Here is an 18,126-nt window from a genome sequence, read left to right as displayed (position 1 = left end):
GGGTATTGGAACAAGGCAGTTCAGCATCACACTGTGCGTGGGAAACGATGCTTCGAGGTTGACATAAAAATTTTGCCGAGAGAGGGTGTGCATACCGTTTTGTGCAGCGATGGTGAAACATACACGATGCTCGTCAAGAACACAGAACTCGTTTAGGGCTACATAAGAGAAAAGTCTATTGAATCATGAAACGATAAGGATGCGAGGTTTGTCCAGTCAATGACTCAAATGTCCACGGCAGATGTAGGTCGTCTCTTTATACCCACCACTCCACAACACAATGATAATTGATCGTAATTGGTCAGATCGGTTTTCATAGAAGACGGGTGGACTCGTATCTCAATCAACGAGAGTCTCAGGCCATGAGCCTCACAGCCCAACTTCCCGATTAATACTATAGGAATCAGCACACTGCCGATCGTGGATAACTGGATGGAAACGCCCTGGTCCTGAAGACTATGATCCTCGATCCCACCTTCAAGCTGATCACTGAAGAATATAGATCTTAAAGCACGCTAGATGACCACTGGGCTTTGTATGTATCAGAGAATCTCAGGAATGGGCACAACATAAGAGCAGGATGGGCGGTTTAGCAATGCCTGTTCCAGAAGACGAGTCAGAGAAGCCAGTCGCCTAGGTCTGCTGATGATATTGTTAGAACAGATGCTGGTCGAAGTGTACATCATGCATCTCACCCAGATGATCCTTAACAGTTGGGCCGTGGGCCAGTAGCATGGGTATCACTTCAGCAAACACCATCCCCCCAGAGCTGCAAAAAGTCTCACAAGTGATGCAGTAATAGTAATATATGGTTGGGGAATGAGAGGTATATAGGTATGGTAGGCGAAACAGTCTTATTTCAACAGCGATAGATGGCCAGCTCATCGCTACCTAGACCAACGCTATGCAGAATGCCTTTTGAACAAAACCAACGCACGAAACCGTGCTTGTGGTAGGACGTATCAGCAGAAAGTCAAACCTGGAACCATGTTCCTGTCTTCAGAGCAGTAGATAGATTTCACGTAAAATTTAGAGGCTCAAGGTGAGCTAGTGGCAGCCCGCTTGCCCCAACCACTGAAAAATCCACCTGCAGCGCTGGAAATGCCGCTTTTCGGAGTCGTTGAAGGCGTCTTTGCCTCATGTGGTTGGTGAAGATTACTCGTCTCAATCGTAACGGCACGGGCAATCACTGAAGAGGATGCAGCCTGACCGCTGACAATCTTCTTCAAAGCGTCAAGCTTGCCTTTGACTTCTTCAAGCTCCTGTCTCGCGACCGCTTCTGACGTTTTGGCATTGACCAGTTCCAATAGCAGGGCATCCTCGGCAGGAGGCTGTTTGCTCTCGGTAGCCGTCACCGCTTGCATGTTCAGGCTGCTAGAGCGTTGGTTGAATGCCACATTTTTCGAGATATCGGCTCGGCCCAGCTTGAACTCTCGAAGACCTGCTGGAGCAAAGGACATCCTGTGCTCGCGAAGTTCTGCCGTGGGTGAAGGGCTGGCCTCATTGGGAGACTCCGGAACGGGTGACCGCTGACCACGGAGGTCGTGGATCGTCCTCTCCATCCGCTGCTTGTCTTTGTGAGTATCTTGAATTCGAGCTCGAGCTTCCCTTAGCTGTTCCCTCAATGACGACTGCTCGTTCTCCCGTTCATCAAGGTGCTTCATCAATTCCTGGCATCGAGCAGCCTCAAGGTCATGCTTTTCTTTCCATTCAGCAGCCTCATCACGCAACTGATGTTTTGATTGCAATATAGAGGTTCGTTTCGAATCACACGCGGAGAACCGTAGGCATGCTTTGGCAATAAGCTCTTCTGTACGTTTCTCCTGTTCTGTCATTTCCCCTTCTGCAATCTCTCGCATGTCTTCAGTCATGGACTTCAAAGACTCAACAAGCGCTCTGGAGATATCACGATCGTCTTGCCGCTCCTCTCTCTCCCGTTGCAGATCGCTAATCAACGAGCTTTGCTGGCGCTGCATGTCAGACATTGCCTTGAGCAGGTCTTCGATTTGATTTTCAAGGTCTCTTTCTTTATGACCCATAATGCTTCGATCAGAAGATGTGCTCTCGGACTGGACCTGATCGGACTTGCGCAGAGTCAAGGAGACCTCGGTGGCTAAGGTGCTGGTTTCGGAGGTGCCTTCATATGAGTTGATGGTTGAAGACAAGCTTTGTTTTGATGGCGTTCTCCGGATTGAACTTGTAGGCCGTGACGGAGAGGGGAGCGGAAGGACTAGGCTGGTGGCTGACTTCGAAAAGGAATGGGCCGATCCAGCCCAAAATCGTCCGAGTAGTTGTGACGCTGCACTTTTCAGTGACGGCACAATGGCCAGACTTTTAGATTCTTTGAAGCTGAGCTCCAATGACTGTAGCGACTCTCGGGTAACCAAGGTGGTAAGTGACACGAAATCAGCCACCAGCTCGTCGGCTTGTTGAGCGTATGTATCCCACAGACCCCTAGACAGAAGGAACTGCATCACATCCTCAAACTCGTTGCAAGCCAGAATCTTCTTCTCGTTGCGCTTCATGAGCGAGAGAGCAACCCGCATTAACGTCTCCGTCGCGCCCTCGGAGAGAATAACATCGTAGATTCTCAGCAGCATAGGAAGTGGACACGTAACAGCAAAGAAGGACAAGAACCACTGGGAGACATACAGCGGCTCCACCTTCAGCGCATCGAGATAATTAGATATTTCTGGAAGATGCTGTGCCAGGAGATGCTGAAATTGGTAGATCCGAAGGTGAAGGCCAGACAGATCTGGTAGATAACAAGAACGGAGATCATAATGCTCCATCAACCTTTGTTCGTTTAGTACAGCGTATCGCGTTCAAGGAAATTGCTCACCTGACAAGCACACAGAAGGCATCTGCATCGTTCATGTGCATCAGAAGTGGTCCCACCACAAAACCCAGACCTTGACAATAACCAATCTTGTTGTCGTACAAGCTGAAACATTTGAGGACGCGACCCAACATCTGCTGGCCTTCTCCGTCTTTTTCTCGAAACATCTCTACACTGGGAAAACTTCTTCCAACATCCTTTCCGATAAGCCCTTCATAAGGACTAGTCTCTCCACATAGCTTTTCATACTCTTCGTGCAGCAGAGCATCTCGTGCTCCAGATATGCTTGGCCATACCACGCCTCTCAGCGGGGGAGGGACACCGCCGCGGATCTTGTTCGAGGTTAAGGTTGGCAGTCTTTGGGCAGTTTGAGGGTAATCGGCCACCAAAGCAGCCCAGAACTCAAGCTCCGTCATCTGAGGAGCTGGCACCTGTGAATACCGAAGGGACTTGCGCACACGTCCATTGACGAGTTTCTTCAGCTGTTGCATGGAGGGTGGGCGAGTATTGCTACGTAGGCGAGGGGAAGTGGCCAGACCGCATTTCGGATTGCCAGCGAGAGCAGCATTCTCTTGCTCCAATCTGGCCAGCAGCAACGCGGTCGACTCATCTGTACCCTCGTCCCGCGGTTCCTGCTCTTCGGACTTGTCCAATTCATCCCAGTCCACGGTGTCGTTGACAGCAGAGTCTGAGCCATTGCTAATGCTCGTCGCTCGACTGGATAAGCTAGAGCAGTCACTTTCCGTGCGATCAAGTGAGCAGAGGGCTTGTGGTTCTCGCTGGTATGGCTGGTCAATCAAGCCGACATCGGATAGTCGGACAGTAACCAAGGAGTCGGTATCGTGTGGAGAGGATGGATGCTCAAAGGCAGAAATCTCATCTATGATGACAGCAGTCTCCGTCATCGTTTGGATGAGAACAGCGGGTATGGGTTTCAAAAATTCATATGGTAAAGAGAGTGGAAATTGGTGAAAGAGTGTGACTGAATTGGTGGTGATTATTTGGATAGTTGGATAGAATAAAGGAGTGAGGTATGCTGTTCTAGCGGCGAACAATAGTATGGTGGAAAGTTAAAGAGTGACTTGGATCGCAATGACGACCAGCGACCTTGCAATGGATTCTGATGCTGTAAGAGAGCGTGGGGTGGAGTACAAAGTGTCTGATAGCAGTGCAGGAATTGGGGATAACAGTACTGGACGTGGGCATTCAGGAGTCGGGATTCGTAGCCTTTCCGCTTTGGGAACAGTGACACGCTAGGTGATGCCCTGATGCCCCAAGGAAACATGAAGCTTGTCTTGCTGCAGCCTCCTTTCTCACCACAGACATGCAGACATGCAAACAAATAATCAGCTGGAAACAGTCAAGATTATGCAGTATTGCTCCAGAGACATACAAACTTATCAATTCAGTTGTCCAGAAGGCTGAGTGCTTCCTCAAACTTGGGGGAGTCCATATCTTATTGATGTCCGTTCCCGAACGGAGTTGGCATGGTTGCTTTGTTCGTGCGGGCAATTATTCCCATCGTTCAAGACCCTGTCGAGAAGGGAACTACAATCAGCTACGGGTTTCCGTTTCATGTGACGCATAGAATCTTTGTTTGCTTGGCTGCGTGTTCTCGTTTCGCGGCCGCCAATTGGTGTGGCAAGTTCGTCGGGAGCTCATCCTCCAAGCGTTTCAAAAATCCCAGCACCTCAACTGTGATGTCAGATGAGCTCTGGTTTTCATGTTTTTCGATCAATGCTAGTATATGCACTATCATGTTGGACATGGGTGTAATCATAGGAGCGTTAAACAACAAGCACCAATATCAGACCAAGCTACAGTGCTGTAGAGTGACAAAGCTCCTTGATAGTTACGACTCCCATACTATCAGATAACCAGATTCTGTTCGGCTATGCAGTTCATCCTTTGATTGTGGTACAATGTTATCCGTTCCATTAATTGCTGTAGGGAAGTGTCCTAGGACAATTTTACACGAGTTGTCTGTAAGGATAAGCCTATGCAGACTTAAGAACTCGAAAAATATGCCAAGATAGAGCGCGAAGTGTTAACGCGACGCGGTTCTGATTGGCCTATTGGGTCTTGGCACGTAAACAACAGTTGATACCCAATAGTACTTGTGCCTTGCCTCCTGTCGAATAACCTGAACTACCTTTAAGGTAGAGCAGTCATTGAAGCGGTTGCCTGAATCAACAATGCTTGTTTCAGGTGATTCGGTATTTATCTAAATCCTCACGCCAGATAAACGTCACTGTTACCTACTTTATCTTGGGCGAAGCGACGCGATCTCAGCGCTAGAAGTCAAGATGGCGGACGAAAGCATGTTCGACGACTATGGAGATGGATCTGATTTCGAAGTGGCTGTAAGTGCTTTTAGCAAATTCGACCTACCATTATTCGCAACCATGTTCGCAGGCGTTAATGAAATATTCAGAAACCAAAGGCAAAAGCCCCACGAAAGGCTCCCAAGAAGACGACTGCTAGTAAAGCGGCACCGAAGAAGGCGACCCAGGCCACGCTGAAATCCACAGCAAAGACCAAAACCACAGTATCAAAAAAGCGTCCCACACTCGAGTCGGAAGATGAGGCCCCGAGGGCAGTTGACAATGCATTCGACGACGAATCACTGCTCTCGCACACCCCTCCAAAAGCCAAAAAACCAAAGACCGACCCCAAACCATCCAAGTCAGCCAAGAAGCCGCTTGCTGACGTCGTTAACGAAGCCATGGCAGTGGACGGTATCGTTGAGGAGAAGCCTAAGAAGGGCAAGAGAGTTTCGGAGCAATATCAGATGATCTCCCACCTTGAGCACATTATAAAAAGGCCTGACACCTACATTGGTTCGACCGAAAGGAGCGAAAAGCAGATGTGGGTCTACAACAGTGAGCACGAGAGCATGGAATTTCGTGAAATCAGCTACGTCCCTGGGCTTTACAAGATATTCGATGAGATTCTTGTCAATGCTGCCGACAATAGGCATAATGACAAGAACATGGATGAGATCAAAGTTAACATTGACCGAGAACAAGGAGAAATCAGTGTTTGGAACAACGGTCGCGGGATCCCGATCGAGATTCATTCAAAACAGAAAATTTACATTCCTGAAATGATCTTTGGCAATCTCCTAAGTTCTTCGAATTACGACGATGATCAACAGAAGGTCACTGGCGGCCGTAATGGTTATGGTGCGAAGCTGTGCAACATTTTCAGCACAGAATTCACCTTGGAAACTGTAGACGCGCGGAAGAAGAAGAAGTACAAGCAGACCTGGACCAAGAATATGTCCGTGAAAGGTGATGCGAGGATCACAGACTTCAACGGCGAGGATTACACGAAAGTCACTTTCAAGCCCGATTTTGCCAAATTCGGAATGACTGGTTTCGACGATGACTTTGAGGCTCTTGCAAAACGGCGTGTGTATGATCTAGCAGGAACGTGCAAGGGCATCGCGGTACGGCTGAATTCTGCACGTGTGCCAGTGCGGAGTTTTCAGAAATATATGGAAATGTACACCAAGGCCATCAAGAAGGAGAGGGGAGAGGAGGCTGTCAATGACAAATCAAACATCATCCACGAGGTTGTCAACGAGCGCTGGGAGATCGGCTTTGCGGTTTCAGATGGGTCGTTCCAACAAGTCTCCTTCGTGAACTCAATCGCTACAACCTCAGGTGGCACACATGTGAACTATGTCAGCGACCAGATATGCAACAAATTGGCCGACATTCTCAAGAAGAAGAACAAGGGTGGACCTGCCCTCAAAACCAATCAGATCCGCAACCACCTCTTCCTATTCGTCAATGCGCAGATCGTCAATCCTGCTTTCACGTCGCAAACGAAAGAACAGCTCACCACCAAATCCAGCCAATTTGGTAGCACGTGCTCCGTCAGCGAAAAGTTCATGAAGGCGGTTCAAAACACCGATGTTATCACCAACATCCTTTCCTTTCTCGAAAAGAAAGCGGACCAGATTCTCAAAAAGAGTGATGGGAGTAGAAGAAGCCGGATCAGCAATCCTAAGTTGATTGATGCAAACAAAGCTGGCACGAAGGACGGTTGGCAATGTACCCTGATTCTTACAGAAGGTGATTCAGCCAAAGGTCTTGCGGTGGCAGGACGGTCCATGGTCGGTCCTGATCTCTTCGGGGTTTTCCCTCTTCGCGGAAAACTGCTTAACGTCCGGGACGCTTCCATTGACCAAATCTCGAAGAACGCCGAAATCCAGAACATCAAGAATTTCATGGGTCTGCAGCATAAGAAAGAGTATACAGATAGGAAGGGTCTTCGATATGGTCATCTAATGATTATGACCGATCAAGACCATGACGGAAGCCACATCAAGGGTCTTCTTATCAATTTCCTTCAGGTGGCTTTCCCCAGCTTACTCAAGCTCCCTGGCTTCTTGCTTGAGTTCATTACTCCTATCGTGAAAGCCTGGAGAGGCCCTATCTCGAAGCCCACAGAGGTGATTAGGTTCTACACGATGCCTGAGTACGAGAGGTTTAGGGAGGCCCACAAACATGAGAAAAAGTGGGAGCACAAATATTACAAAGGATTGGGAACCAGTACACCACAAGATGCGCAACAGTACTTCTCAAACTTGGATAAACATCTCAAGGAATTTCACACCATGCAAGAAAACGAAGCAAATCTCATTGATCTAGCCTTTTCCAAGAAGAGAGCAGATGAACGCAAGGCATGGCTTGGCGACTTCAAGCCTGGCACATATTTGGATCACGGTGCAGTCGATAAGATCACGTATGATGATTTTGTCAACAAGGAGCTCATCCTCTTCAGCATGGCGGATAACATCCGGTCGATTCCATCCATGGTCGATGGTCTGAAACCTGGCCAGCGTAAAGTTCTGTTCACTTGCTTCAAAAGGAACCTACAAAAAGATGTCAAGGTCGTTGAGCTTGCAGGGAGCTGCAGTGAGATGACAGCATATGCGCATGGTGACACTTCCCTACAGCAGACCATTGTCGGCCTTGCTCAGACCTTTGTGGGGTCGAACAATCTCAACTGTCTCGAGCCGAGCGGGAACTTTGGTAGTCGCCTGCAGGGAGGCAGTGATGCTGCAAGTGCTCGTTACATTTACACTCGACTATCGCCCTTTGCCAAAAAGGTCTTTCATCCTGCTGATGAGCCACTTTTGACTCACAACCTCAATGATGGGAAGAAAATAGAGCCGCAAACATATGTGCCGGTGGTGCCGCTGGTACTCATCAACGGCACAGATGGAATTGGTACGGGCTGGAGCTCTTCAATCCCCAATTATAACCCTGAGGAAGTCGTTGCTAACCTCAAGCGCATGATGGACGGTGAGCCATTCCTTCCAATGCTGCCTTGGTTCCGTGGATTCGAAGGTACGGTTCAAGAATCTGCACAGGATCGCTACAAGTTCAGTGGCGTTGCCCAAAAGACTGGAAACACTGAAATTGAAATAACCGAACTGCCTATTCGAGTGTGGACGCAAGATTTCAAGGACAAACTTGAGGACATCATCAAGGCCGAAAAGATACCGTCATTCATCAAGGATTACAAGGATTACAACACTCACGAGAAAGTACGCTTCGTGATCCAGATGGAGGAGAAGCATGTGCCCAGCGGGACCGACGAGGAAGTCAAGAAAGAGCTGGAGGAGAAGTTCAAACTGAGCAAGTCAATAGCCACGTCGAATTTGGTTGCTTTCGATGCTGAGGGTCGCATTGCGAAGTATGCCACGGTCGAAGACATCATGAAAGATTTCTTCCGTATTCGCATCCTCTACTATGAGAAACGCAAGGTTCGTTTCTCTTTCAGCGTTGGCTATCAAACAATACTAACTGAGAGCAGCAATGGCAGCTGGCAGAGATGCAAAGAAACTTGGACAAGCTCAGCAATCAAGCCCGCTTCGTACAAATGATCATCGACAATAAATTGACCATCTCAAAGAAAAAGAAGAGCGTCCTGATGAGCGAATTGAAGAAGTTGGGGTTCATGGCCTATAATAATGTGGAGGACGCCCAAAAGGCCGGTGAGAAGCAGCAAGTAGCTGAAGAGTCAGAAAGTGAGGAGGATGCTGCAGTTGGAGCGCATGATTACGACTATCTCCTTGGGGTATGATCTTTGCCGTATCTGCCCTTGGTATTGTGGCTAACCGTTTCAGATGCCATTGTGGTCTCTTACGCAAGAACGTGTCGAAAAACTGCGAAGACAAATTGGAGAAATCGAAACAGAGGTCGACACCTTGATCAAACTCAGCAAAGAGGACCTATGGAGACGAGATCTCGACAGCTTCATTGAAGAATGGAGAGTGCAACTTGAGGAAGAGCATAAGCAAAAGCGCCGTATCAACAACATGGGCCGTCGCACTTCTAGCAAAGTCAAAGTTGCAGCATCCGGCGCAGCCACCAAGAAGCGTAAAGGCTTAGGCGATTCCGATGACGATGATTTTGATGACGGGCCCAAAGCGAAGAAGCCTGCTCCTCCCAAGGTAAGGAGAATAGAAGTCAAGCCTGAAAAGAAGAAAAATACTCTTGAAGGCTTTTTCAAAGGGAATGGGACACTAGGAAAAAATCCAGCCCGGAGTCATGACGGCAACAGCTCCGAGATGGAGCCAGAACCGGAAGTTGTTCAGAAGGCTGCGGATGCGAAGAAGGTGAAGGTGACAGCCAAACCAAAAGCGGTTCCTACTTCCGAACACTCTGACGAGGAAGAGATCATTAAAAAGCCGGCAGTAAAGAGAGCGCGAGCTGCGGCTTCAAAGCCTATCCAGTATGCTGTGGGTGGTGGAAGCGACTCTGATGGCTCGAATGGTGATGATCTATTGGGCGACATTACCAGCATGGTCAAGGGTCTTCCCGGAGGAGAGAATAAGTCTTCGACCGACAGCAAGCCTTTATTCTCCGCTTCTCGTGGCATTCCAAACAACAGTGCCAGCCTAAAAGCCGCAGTACCTCCTACTGCCACGAAAAGTTACGCGGAAATCTCCGACAACGACGATACCAATTTCATGGGTCTGGTACCTCAGCAGTCTCCTCGACGATCGATCAACGTTACGAAAAACGCTTTTCTCACAGACGATGAAGACGAGGACCAAGACGGCATCCGCCCGCTCACTACGAACAAATCTCGCCCAGCAGCCGTCAAGCCTGCGATACCTGCACCAGCAGTGAGGGCTAAACCCGCTGTAAAGTCCGAATCTGAGAGCGACGACAACGAGGAAGACGAGGACGAGGATGACGTCGTGATTACCAAAACTAAAACCAAATCTCGCCCAGCTGCTTCATCAAGCAAACCAGCACCAGCACCAGCCACAGCGGCATCGAAACCAAAAGCATCCAAGGCCGCTACCTCAAAACCAGCAGCAGCAGCAAAGAAAGACCCAGCCACCAAGAGAAGCAAACCCGCACCAGCAAAGAAAGCTCCCGCTCCCTTGTCCCCAGCGGCAAAAGCGTACGCGGCCAAACAAGCCAAGAACATCAAGAGGAACAAATTGCTTGATTCAGACGACGACGGAGACGAAGCAATCGACGCCATGGCTGATGATTTGCTGGACTCGCCTGTCCCCGATGGTACCGGCTCTGGTGCGAGGAAGGAAGCCAGTGATGAAGAAGACTCGCCACCTGTGAAGAAAGCCGGTACTGCGAGGCCGGCGCGGAGAGCGGCAGCGGCGAAGAAGAAGCCTGTGTACGTGCTCAGTGATGACGACGACGAGGAGGACGGCGATGGTCAGGTCGGGTTCGAAGACGAAGATGACGACCCTGTCGTTGACTCCGAGACGGATGAGGGGTTCTAGGTAGTGATTGTCCTTCCTTCGATTCGGTGGGGGGATCAAGGACTTGCTTGTGCAATGGCGTTTCTGGGAAAGGATGCAAATTCGGGACGCTTCCCTAGCAAATCATCTCTGCTTCATCTTCGTTTTTTTCCTTCTCGCCTCTTCGTCTTCTGGATTTTCGTATCAATCATGGAATTGAAATGGTAGCATTGCGCGTGCCATCTGCAGAGCTCGCTAGCTAGCTAGTTAGTTAATTCGTTACACGTTTGTTCGATATCCGGTCCAGCAGTCCGTACGTACTTCGAATCTCGCATCTCGCATCTGGGCATCTATCGTACCGCCAGCGAATACCCTTGCTCTGCTCTGCCAATCAGCCTCGAATCGACCAGAATCCCAACGAAAGATAAAACAATCTCGACATCAGAATCCATCCGAAGCGCGGCTATTCATAAAAATCAAAGTCAAGTTACTCCGTAAATCTATTTAACCTGGTACATGGAAACCAAGCAGAAGCAGAAGCAGATTAGAAAAAATGCCCCGTCCTCGGAAACCCCCAACTCACCCACCCTTTTCTCCCTCATCATACAGTTCAGTTCAGTTCATACATACACACCCTCCCTCGCCAGTTAGTAAGCGGTAACTCAGATGAGAGACGCGTGAACGGCACGGCGAAAAGTAAAACGAGCACATTCCGCCCTTCCTTCTTTCCATGAAACTTAGGCAGCGAAGGGAGGATGCGCGAGGGAGAGAAAACGCTGATATTGCCCATCGCTGTCACCGTTGGGGAGAACGACGGCGCTGCGGTCCCTCTATCTATCTGGCTGGGTATGGCTGACTACGGAGTACTGTTTATGTATTTACGATGTAGGATCTGCATCACGCCCTGAGCGGGAGCGGGAGTAGGAGTGGGAGTGGAGTGGGAGCGACGGGATTGGTGCACAAGAACGCAGTACCAGTAATAGTGCGTCCGCTGTAACTAGTGGTAGTAGGGTGTACTACGTACGTAGTATAGTTCGTCCTCAAGTTTGCAGGGAGGAGAGAGAGAAGGGAGAAGTGTGGGTGGTCCGATTAGCAAACACCTATACCTACCTGGCTAGCTAGTTGTCTACCTCAGCTACCTAACTTTAATCGCTGCGCCCATTGCATCCGGAAATCTAAGATGTTGAGAAAGAGAGCTCTGAGCTACCCGAACCTTCTGCCTGCCTGTCTCAAACAGACACAGGAAAAGACAAAGACAGAGGATAAGGAAGAAGAGGGAGGATACCACGCTTGAAGCTGACTTCCCCTTTCCCCTTTCCCCTTCCCCCCCACCAGCGTTGCTTCTCCTATCAACGAACCAAACCCTCTTTTTCCATGCACAGCAGCAAGCAAGCCGGCAAGCAGGATGACGTGAAAAATGATGGAACTCTGTAGCAGCGGTAGCGGTAGAATTGCAGCTGCTGGACGGAGCGGGATGCGAGGATGCCTGCCATGCATCAATGTAGACAAGCCGTTGCGGAAGATAAAAAAAACCAGGTCTTTTATACACGGAGAAGGGGACATTAATACAGCTGGCTTCTGCTTTCCGACTTGCCCAAACAGCGAGCGAGATATGGAGAAGGATTGAGAGAGAACCGAAGAAACAGCTCTCCGAGAGTCCCTCCCACCAGGTTGAAAGGTCGCAGGATGAGAGAAGCGCAGAAGGGGACAAAAGGCAAAACTCCTAGCACCTCATCCCATGGGGTCATCACCTCGAGAAAGACTGTCTGCTTTGTCCGCCTCCGAATCCACCTGATCTGCGGTCTCCTCCGAAGCCACCTCGATCACCGCCTGATCTGCCGCCAAAACCGCCTGATCCCCGGTCGCCTCCTCCAAATCCACCTCGATCACCACCTCCGCTGCTAAATGGACCTCGGTCGTTAAAGCTATCTCTTCCACCTCTTCGATCACCGCCGAAGCCACCGCCACCACCACCAAAGGCATTGGTCCGACGACCTCCAAATCCACCTCCTCCCCGTCCGAAATCTCCTCTGTCGTCGCCGTAATCCGGTCTTTGGTCGGAGACATTGAGGCCTCTGGTGCGGTTATAGCCCAATCTACTGACAAAAACTGGCGACACTGGTGGTGGTGTCTGCATGCCCCATCCATTTCTGGCCAGACCATTAACCAGGTCCACAACGGTTTGATGGTTTCTGCCGCCTTGGCCCAAGGCACTGATCATGGAGGCATATGCCTGATTCTTCAGCCTCATTGGTGTGGATTTGACTCCAGACTCTACCATTTGCAAGATATTTGCAGTGCTTGCTGGTAGTTGCGCTGACTGGCCCATGTCGATTTGAGCGGTCCTGAGAGAGCTGTCTGGTCTGATATTGAATTCACCACGGCCGAGCATACGGCGAAACGCCAGCTGTTCGTCTTGTTGAAGCAACAGCCATCCTTCGCCTGGCTTTCCGGCACGTCCTGTCCGTCCGAGTCGGTGGACGTAGTCTTCAGCTGAACGAGGAAGACCGATTTGTATTACGTGAGTGACATTGGGGAAATCCAACCCTCTGGCGGTGACATCTGAGGAGAGCAAAAGAGCAGACTCGGCGTTTCGAAATTGTTGAGAATAGCGTGTACGTTCTTGTTGAGAGAGCTTGGAGTGCATTTCAAGAACCGCGCAGGGTTCAAGCGGATGCCTAGCGAACATGCTGCGTGCTGGCCCTTCAGCGCCTGCAGAGCGCATATTCTGCACCACCTGTTGTGCCAGAGCGACTTCGGCAGTAGAGTTGAAGAAGACAATGGCTTTAAAGGGTAAGTTGTTCTCAGGGTCATTCTTGTTCGCCTCGATTGCTCGTTTAGCCAGTTCCAGTAGTGCCGGCAGCTGGTTTTCAAGGCCTCGGAGGAAAGAGACGTGCTGTGGAATCCTGTCATGAGTAGGCGTCTCATCTGCCGCTACTGTGCGGACAAACTTGAAATCCGGACGAAGAGTTGTTCGGACCAAAGACACCACCTCCTTCGGCACGGTTGCGGAAAACATAAGCGTTTGTCTGGCACGTTCCTGTCTCCGGGGCATAAACGACTGTATCTCTTCGATGTCAGGGGCGAAGCCAATGTCGAGCAAGCGATCTGCTTCATCAAGAACAAACGTCTCAATATTGTCGAGCCTGACACCCGAATATCCGTCTGACAGTATGTCCTTGACACGCCCGGGAGTGCCAACAAGTATATGGCAACCCTCTCGCTGCATCAAACGAAGATGGTATGATTTTTGCGACCCACCAACAGCTGTCTGGACTTTAACGGCCGTGCCCCGTACGATCTTCTTTGCTTCTACGGCAATTTGTTCCGCTAGCTCACGGGTAGGGGAGATGATCAGGGCACGAATATCGTCAGCACTGGCGCGATTTTGGGTACGCGTCTCGAGGTCGGGATCTCGTAGAATACGCTGGACGATGGGCATGAGGAAGGCAAGTGTCTTTCCGGTACCAGTTTTAGCCTGGGCAATCACGTCGGCACCATCGAGACATTCGTTGATGGTCAGCCGTTGCACGTCGGTCATGGTGTGGATGCCCATGTCGTTGACAATAGTATCGATCACCTTTGGGGAGACTATGCCATGGTCTGCCAGGTCTTGAAACTTGGAGAACTGCTGCGGAGGCGCATTGGCTGGATTGTCCGCATATGCCTGTGCTGCGTGCTGTCTCCATGCGGGTAAAGAGGAGAATGCTCTCGCGGTTAACGACGAAGATGCGAGACTAGATAGTCGATGGTATATGTGTGGTCTGGAAAGGAATGATCGGGGTAAGGAGGTTGAGGATGAGGAAGTAATGCGAAGGACTTGCGAGAGAGCTTGTCTCTGGCGGAACGCGCCAACCATATTCAGATGAGGGATCGAGACCGGACTGACAAGTGGGACTCGGGCAGCAATCAAATCACCAATGTACAGAACTGGTCGAAGATTAAGGTTGCAGAGGGAAAAGACTCGGCTGCTGTAGGAGCAGTGGTAGAGGGTAGAGGGTAGAGTGTAGAGTGTAATAGAAATTGCTGACCCTGAAGCTCAAGTTGATCCTGTGAAATTTTTGGGCTGCCAAGCTCGCTACTATGACGAAAGCATCTTAGCCTCCGAGTCTGCCTTGGCGTGTGAACCATTCCTTTTTGAGCCTACTGGGTTTCTGCCACCATAGAGTCCTCCAAGTCATCGAATGCCTTGGTTGTTACAGTTGTTTACAATAAACAATAAAAAGACTTGACCACAAACACCAAGCACCAAGCCCCAAACACGCACAGCTCGACAGAGTTATTCCACTGCTCACCGCCCTTGTCGACAGTCATGGCCGTACTTCCAAGTCATGCCTTACCGCCTGATGCACCAATAACCGCTTCGTCATGACCATGGATAGTCTTCCGGCGCCATTGTTGCGTCCTGCTGCGCGTGCATCACAGCATGGTCTTGATGTTGTCACCGTCAGGGCGGGCACGGGAGAGACAACGCAGCTCTTCACGATCCACAAGAACCTTCTTTGTCAATCCTCTAGTTTCTTCAAATCCACCTTCAATGGCCGGTTCGCTGAGAGCGAAAGCAGCTACCTCGAACTGAAGGCAGTTGATCCGCTGACCTTTGAGGTTCTGTATCAGTGGCTCTATACGGGGTCTATGCGTGACATCCCCGGCTTTGCTGCAGAGTCCAATGTCGACATTGGTCTTCTCTGGCTACGCGTTTTCACCATGGCACATGAATATATGATAGACCAATTGCAGGAGAGCAGCTATCATTTCTTTCGCAGAGCCTTCCACGACTGTCAGCGCGTGGTGCCGTCTGTCCTCTGTGTGAGCGAGCTGTACCAAAGTGAGCTGCCCACCCATCTGGTGGATATGCTGCAATCATATCTGGTTCTGCACTGTGCATATTGGATCATGCACGAGTCGTGCAACTGCTGGGAGTGGGAGACTGTCTTGAAGCACCCTCACTTCGGCGCCGATGTTGCATGGGAGTTGACGAAGCGTGGCTCCAAGGACTATGTTGGAGTACAATCTCATCCTTGGTACAACGTCAAGTTTGCGAATCACAATGGCCGTGTCTTCCTCAAGAAAGATATGGATGATGAACCTGGTCTCCGGGAACCAGAATCTTCAGATGGCGAAGACTTTTCGGAATTGTACAGCCCTGCTAGTCAAGTTGGAGAAGATAATGAGAACGGCGCTGAAGCTGCATCTGACGACTGATCCCGACCATGATTTCCAGAACGCAGACATCAATAAAATTCTGGTGGTGAGGAAGCAGTGCAGCCATTCTTTGAGTATCTAAGGTGCAGGTACTAATACTGTGGCGTTTAGGAAACCACGGCAGAATCCAGCGTAGCTACAGAGTGTTGAAGCGATGAGTACTGTGTACGTTTATGTCTGTACTGGCAATCCCTTCACACTGGATTTGGCAGCACTCCAGCGGCGCCCAGGTTCAGTCACCGCGTACACATGAGTCGACCCGCAAAGGATCGGGGGTGGTGATTGTACAATGATTGTGCAACATGTCGTCTGATGTCTATCTCCAACGCTGACCTTTTACCTCTGTCACACCCAATATCAGCACAACGAGGGATTTCAACTCAATCGGTCTTCTAGATCTTTGCTTCTACTCTTCCAACTTCCATCCTGAGAGCAAGTACAGAACTTGTCGACCCAAACATGGACAGTCTTGAAGCATTTCATGATGATCTGGCCTGTTTTTGCTGTTTCCTAGTGTTCCTAGTGTTCGGACAAGAGCATGCTCCAATCCTTGCTGTGCCATCACCCGAGTGCTTCCTTTTGCTATCTTATGGTTGGCCCATGGTTGGCCCATGGTTGGCCAATGTTTGATGCAAGTGGTTGGTCTGCCTTTTCTGTCGATCCTCTTGCCCCACATTTTCGGGGAAAGTCAGAAGTCCAAAGTTCCTAAGGTTTGATGCGGGGAGCCGCGGTCTGCTCAACGTCAAATCCTAAATAGTACATGTTCCTAATTATACCGCTTGGTCAGCTTTGGAATTCAACATCTTTTCACCCATTCCTCTCTCCCTCCCCCCAAAACTATCCTGCATCCTTCTGCCCCAGTGTTTCTTTACTGTCACCAGAGAAACATCCTATCGTACTTCATCCCTTCTCCTATCCATCGGTCTGTGCGAATCACATCTCCAATCCACCATGGCACCACCCACCTCCACCATGACCGAAACCAGCACCGCTCCGTCACAGACCACCCCGCCCAAGGGCTTCGACAGCCCCGCCGCCCAACCCTCCGGCACAGCTCCCCACGAGCCCAAAGTCAATCGCCAAACTGCCAGCGCGAAGATGATGAAATTCCCCTCTCCACCCACCTTCAGCGACAAGCACGAGGAAAGAAAATACCTCAAAGGCCGCCTCGCCCTTGCCTTCCGCATCTTCGGCAAACTCGGCTACGACGAAGGCGTCGCCGGGCACATCACCCTCCGTGACCCCGTCGACCCCACCACCTTCTGGGTGAACCCATTCGGGCTGGCCTTCAGCCTGATCAAGTCCAGCGACCTGATCCAAGTCGACCACAAGGGAGACGTCATCGCTGGAGGAGAAAACCGGCTGCTGAACACAGCCGCCTACATGATCCACCACGCCGTGCACGCCGCGCGGCCGGATGTTCTGTGCGCCGCACACAGCCACAGCATCCACGGCCGCGCCTTCTGCGCCCTCGGCCGGGAATTAGACTGCATCACGCAGGACTCGTGTGCCTTTTACGACGACCACGTCGTGTATCGCCAGTTCAACGGCGTGGTGCTGGCGGAGGAAGAAGGGAAGGACATCGCGGCCTGTCTGGGCAATAAGAAGGCGGCGTTACTGCAGAATCATGGGCTTTTGACCGTGGGCCAGACGGTCGAAGCGGCTGTCTTCTGGTTCGTTAGTCTTGAGAAGAGCTGTCAGGCGCAGTTGATGGCGGATGCGGCGGCGCGGGGCCGGGGAGGCGAGACGGTCAAGATCGACGAGGAGGATGCCAGGTTTACGTACAAGACTGTGGGCAGTCCGAGGGCGGGTTGGTTCAGTGCCAAGCCGGCGTTTGATGTGATGGCGAGGGAGTGTGGGGAGGAGTACTTGCAGTGATTGATTCGGATTGAGTAGGCTGAGAATATGTAGTTGGTCGTTTATGTAGCCCGGGGAGGAAAGAGAGAGAAAGAGAGAGACAGGGATGACGCATGGGTTGGGTACATCCAACCTACCGACGACATCGAAAATCTTTCCGTTGGCGCTATGAGGGGCTAGATGTCTTTGACCCAACTTACACAAAACAGGGAGGCGAATCAATGGACCATAGAAAGGAATCCATCTAAGCATTGAAATGGTCATCGAGTCAAGAAAAAAGCCTGCCTGATCTGCCTTTCTTTCTTTCTTTCTTTCCTAAGACAAGATAAGATCTGCTCTGATCCCCTCTCGCACCCACCCATCCAACCCTCCTTTCTTCCTAGTTGGCAGAAAAAAACCATGGTATGCTTTCCCCTACACCGCAACCCACGGTGAGCACACCATCTCTTACTCTGTCTGCCCTCACCTTTGCCCTGATTTCTTTCCGCGA

The 18,126-nt window shown here is 50.5% G+C and overlaps 5 protein-coding genes across 5 annotated transcripts; 3 read left to right on the top strand and 2 right to left on the bottom strand.

The window, feature by feature from the left end:
* Positions 1–1,037: 1,037 nt before the first annotated feature.
* EPUS_06601 (uncharacterized protein) lies at positions 1,038–3,744 on the bottom strand (the record flags this gene model as incomplete). Its single annotated transcript, XM_007801749.1, has 2 exons — positions 1,038–2,796; positions 2,843–3,744. 2 exons carry the CDS (start codon positions 3,742–3,744, stop codon positions 1,038–1,040), a joined length of 2,661 nt encoding a protein of 886 aa, XP_007799940.1.
* A 1,401-nt stretch (positions 3,745–5,145) lies between these two features.
* On the top strand, positions 5,146–10,616 carry EPUS_06600 (DNA topoisomerase 2; the record flags this gene model as incomplete). Its single annotated transcript, XM_007801748.1, has 4 exons — positions 5,146–5,202; positions 5,274–8,621; positions 8,672–8,935; positions 8,985–10,616. 4 exons carry the CDS (start codon positions 5,146–5,148, stop codon positions 10,614–10,616), a joined length of 5,301 nt encoding a protein of 1,766 aa, XP_007799939.1.
* Positions 10,617–12,321: 1,705 nt separating this feature from the next.
* Positions 12,322–14,433, bottom strand: EPUS_06599 (uncharacterized protein; the record flags this gene model as incomplete). The annotated part of the gene is made up of 1 exon (XM_007801747.1): positions 12,322–14,433. The coding sequence occupies one exon, from the start codon at positions 14,431–14,433 to the stop codon at positions 12,322–12,324; it is 2,112 nt and encodes a 703-aa protein (XP_007799938.1).
* Positions 14,434–14,942: 509 nt separating this feature from the next.
* Positions 14,943–15,779, top strand: EPUS_06598 (uncharacterized protein; the record flags this gene model as incomplete). The annotated part of the gene is made up of 1 exon (XM_007801746.1): positions 14,943–15,779. The coding sequence occupies one exon, from the start codon at positions 14,943–14,945 to the stop codon at positions 15,777–15,779; it is 837 nt and encodes a 278-aa protein (XP_007799937.1).
* Positions 15,780–16,730: 951 nt separating this feature from the next.
* EPUS_06597 (uncharacterized protein) lies at positions 16,731–17,657 on the top strand (the record flags this gene model as incomplete). Its single annotated transcript, XM_007801745.1, has 1 exon — positions 16,731–17,657. One exon carries the CDS (start codon positions 16,731–16,733, stop codon positions 17,655–17,657), a length of 927 nt encoding a protein of 308 aa, XP_007799936.1.
* Between the last annotated feature and the right edge of the window lie 469 nt (positions 17,658–18,126).

This window comes from Endocarpon pusillum (assembly GCF_000464535.1).
Source record: "Endocarpon pusillum Z07020 unplaced genomic scaffold scaffold1352, whole genome shotgun sequence".
Taxonomy (NCBI): Eukaryota; Fungi; Ascomycota; class Eurotiomycetes; order Verrucariales; family Verrucariaceae; genus Endocarpon; species Endocarpon pusillum.
This window is presented reverse-complemented; position numbering and strand designations above follow the sequence as displayed.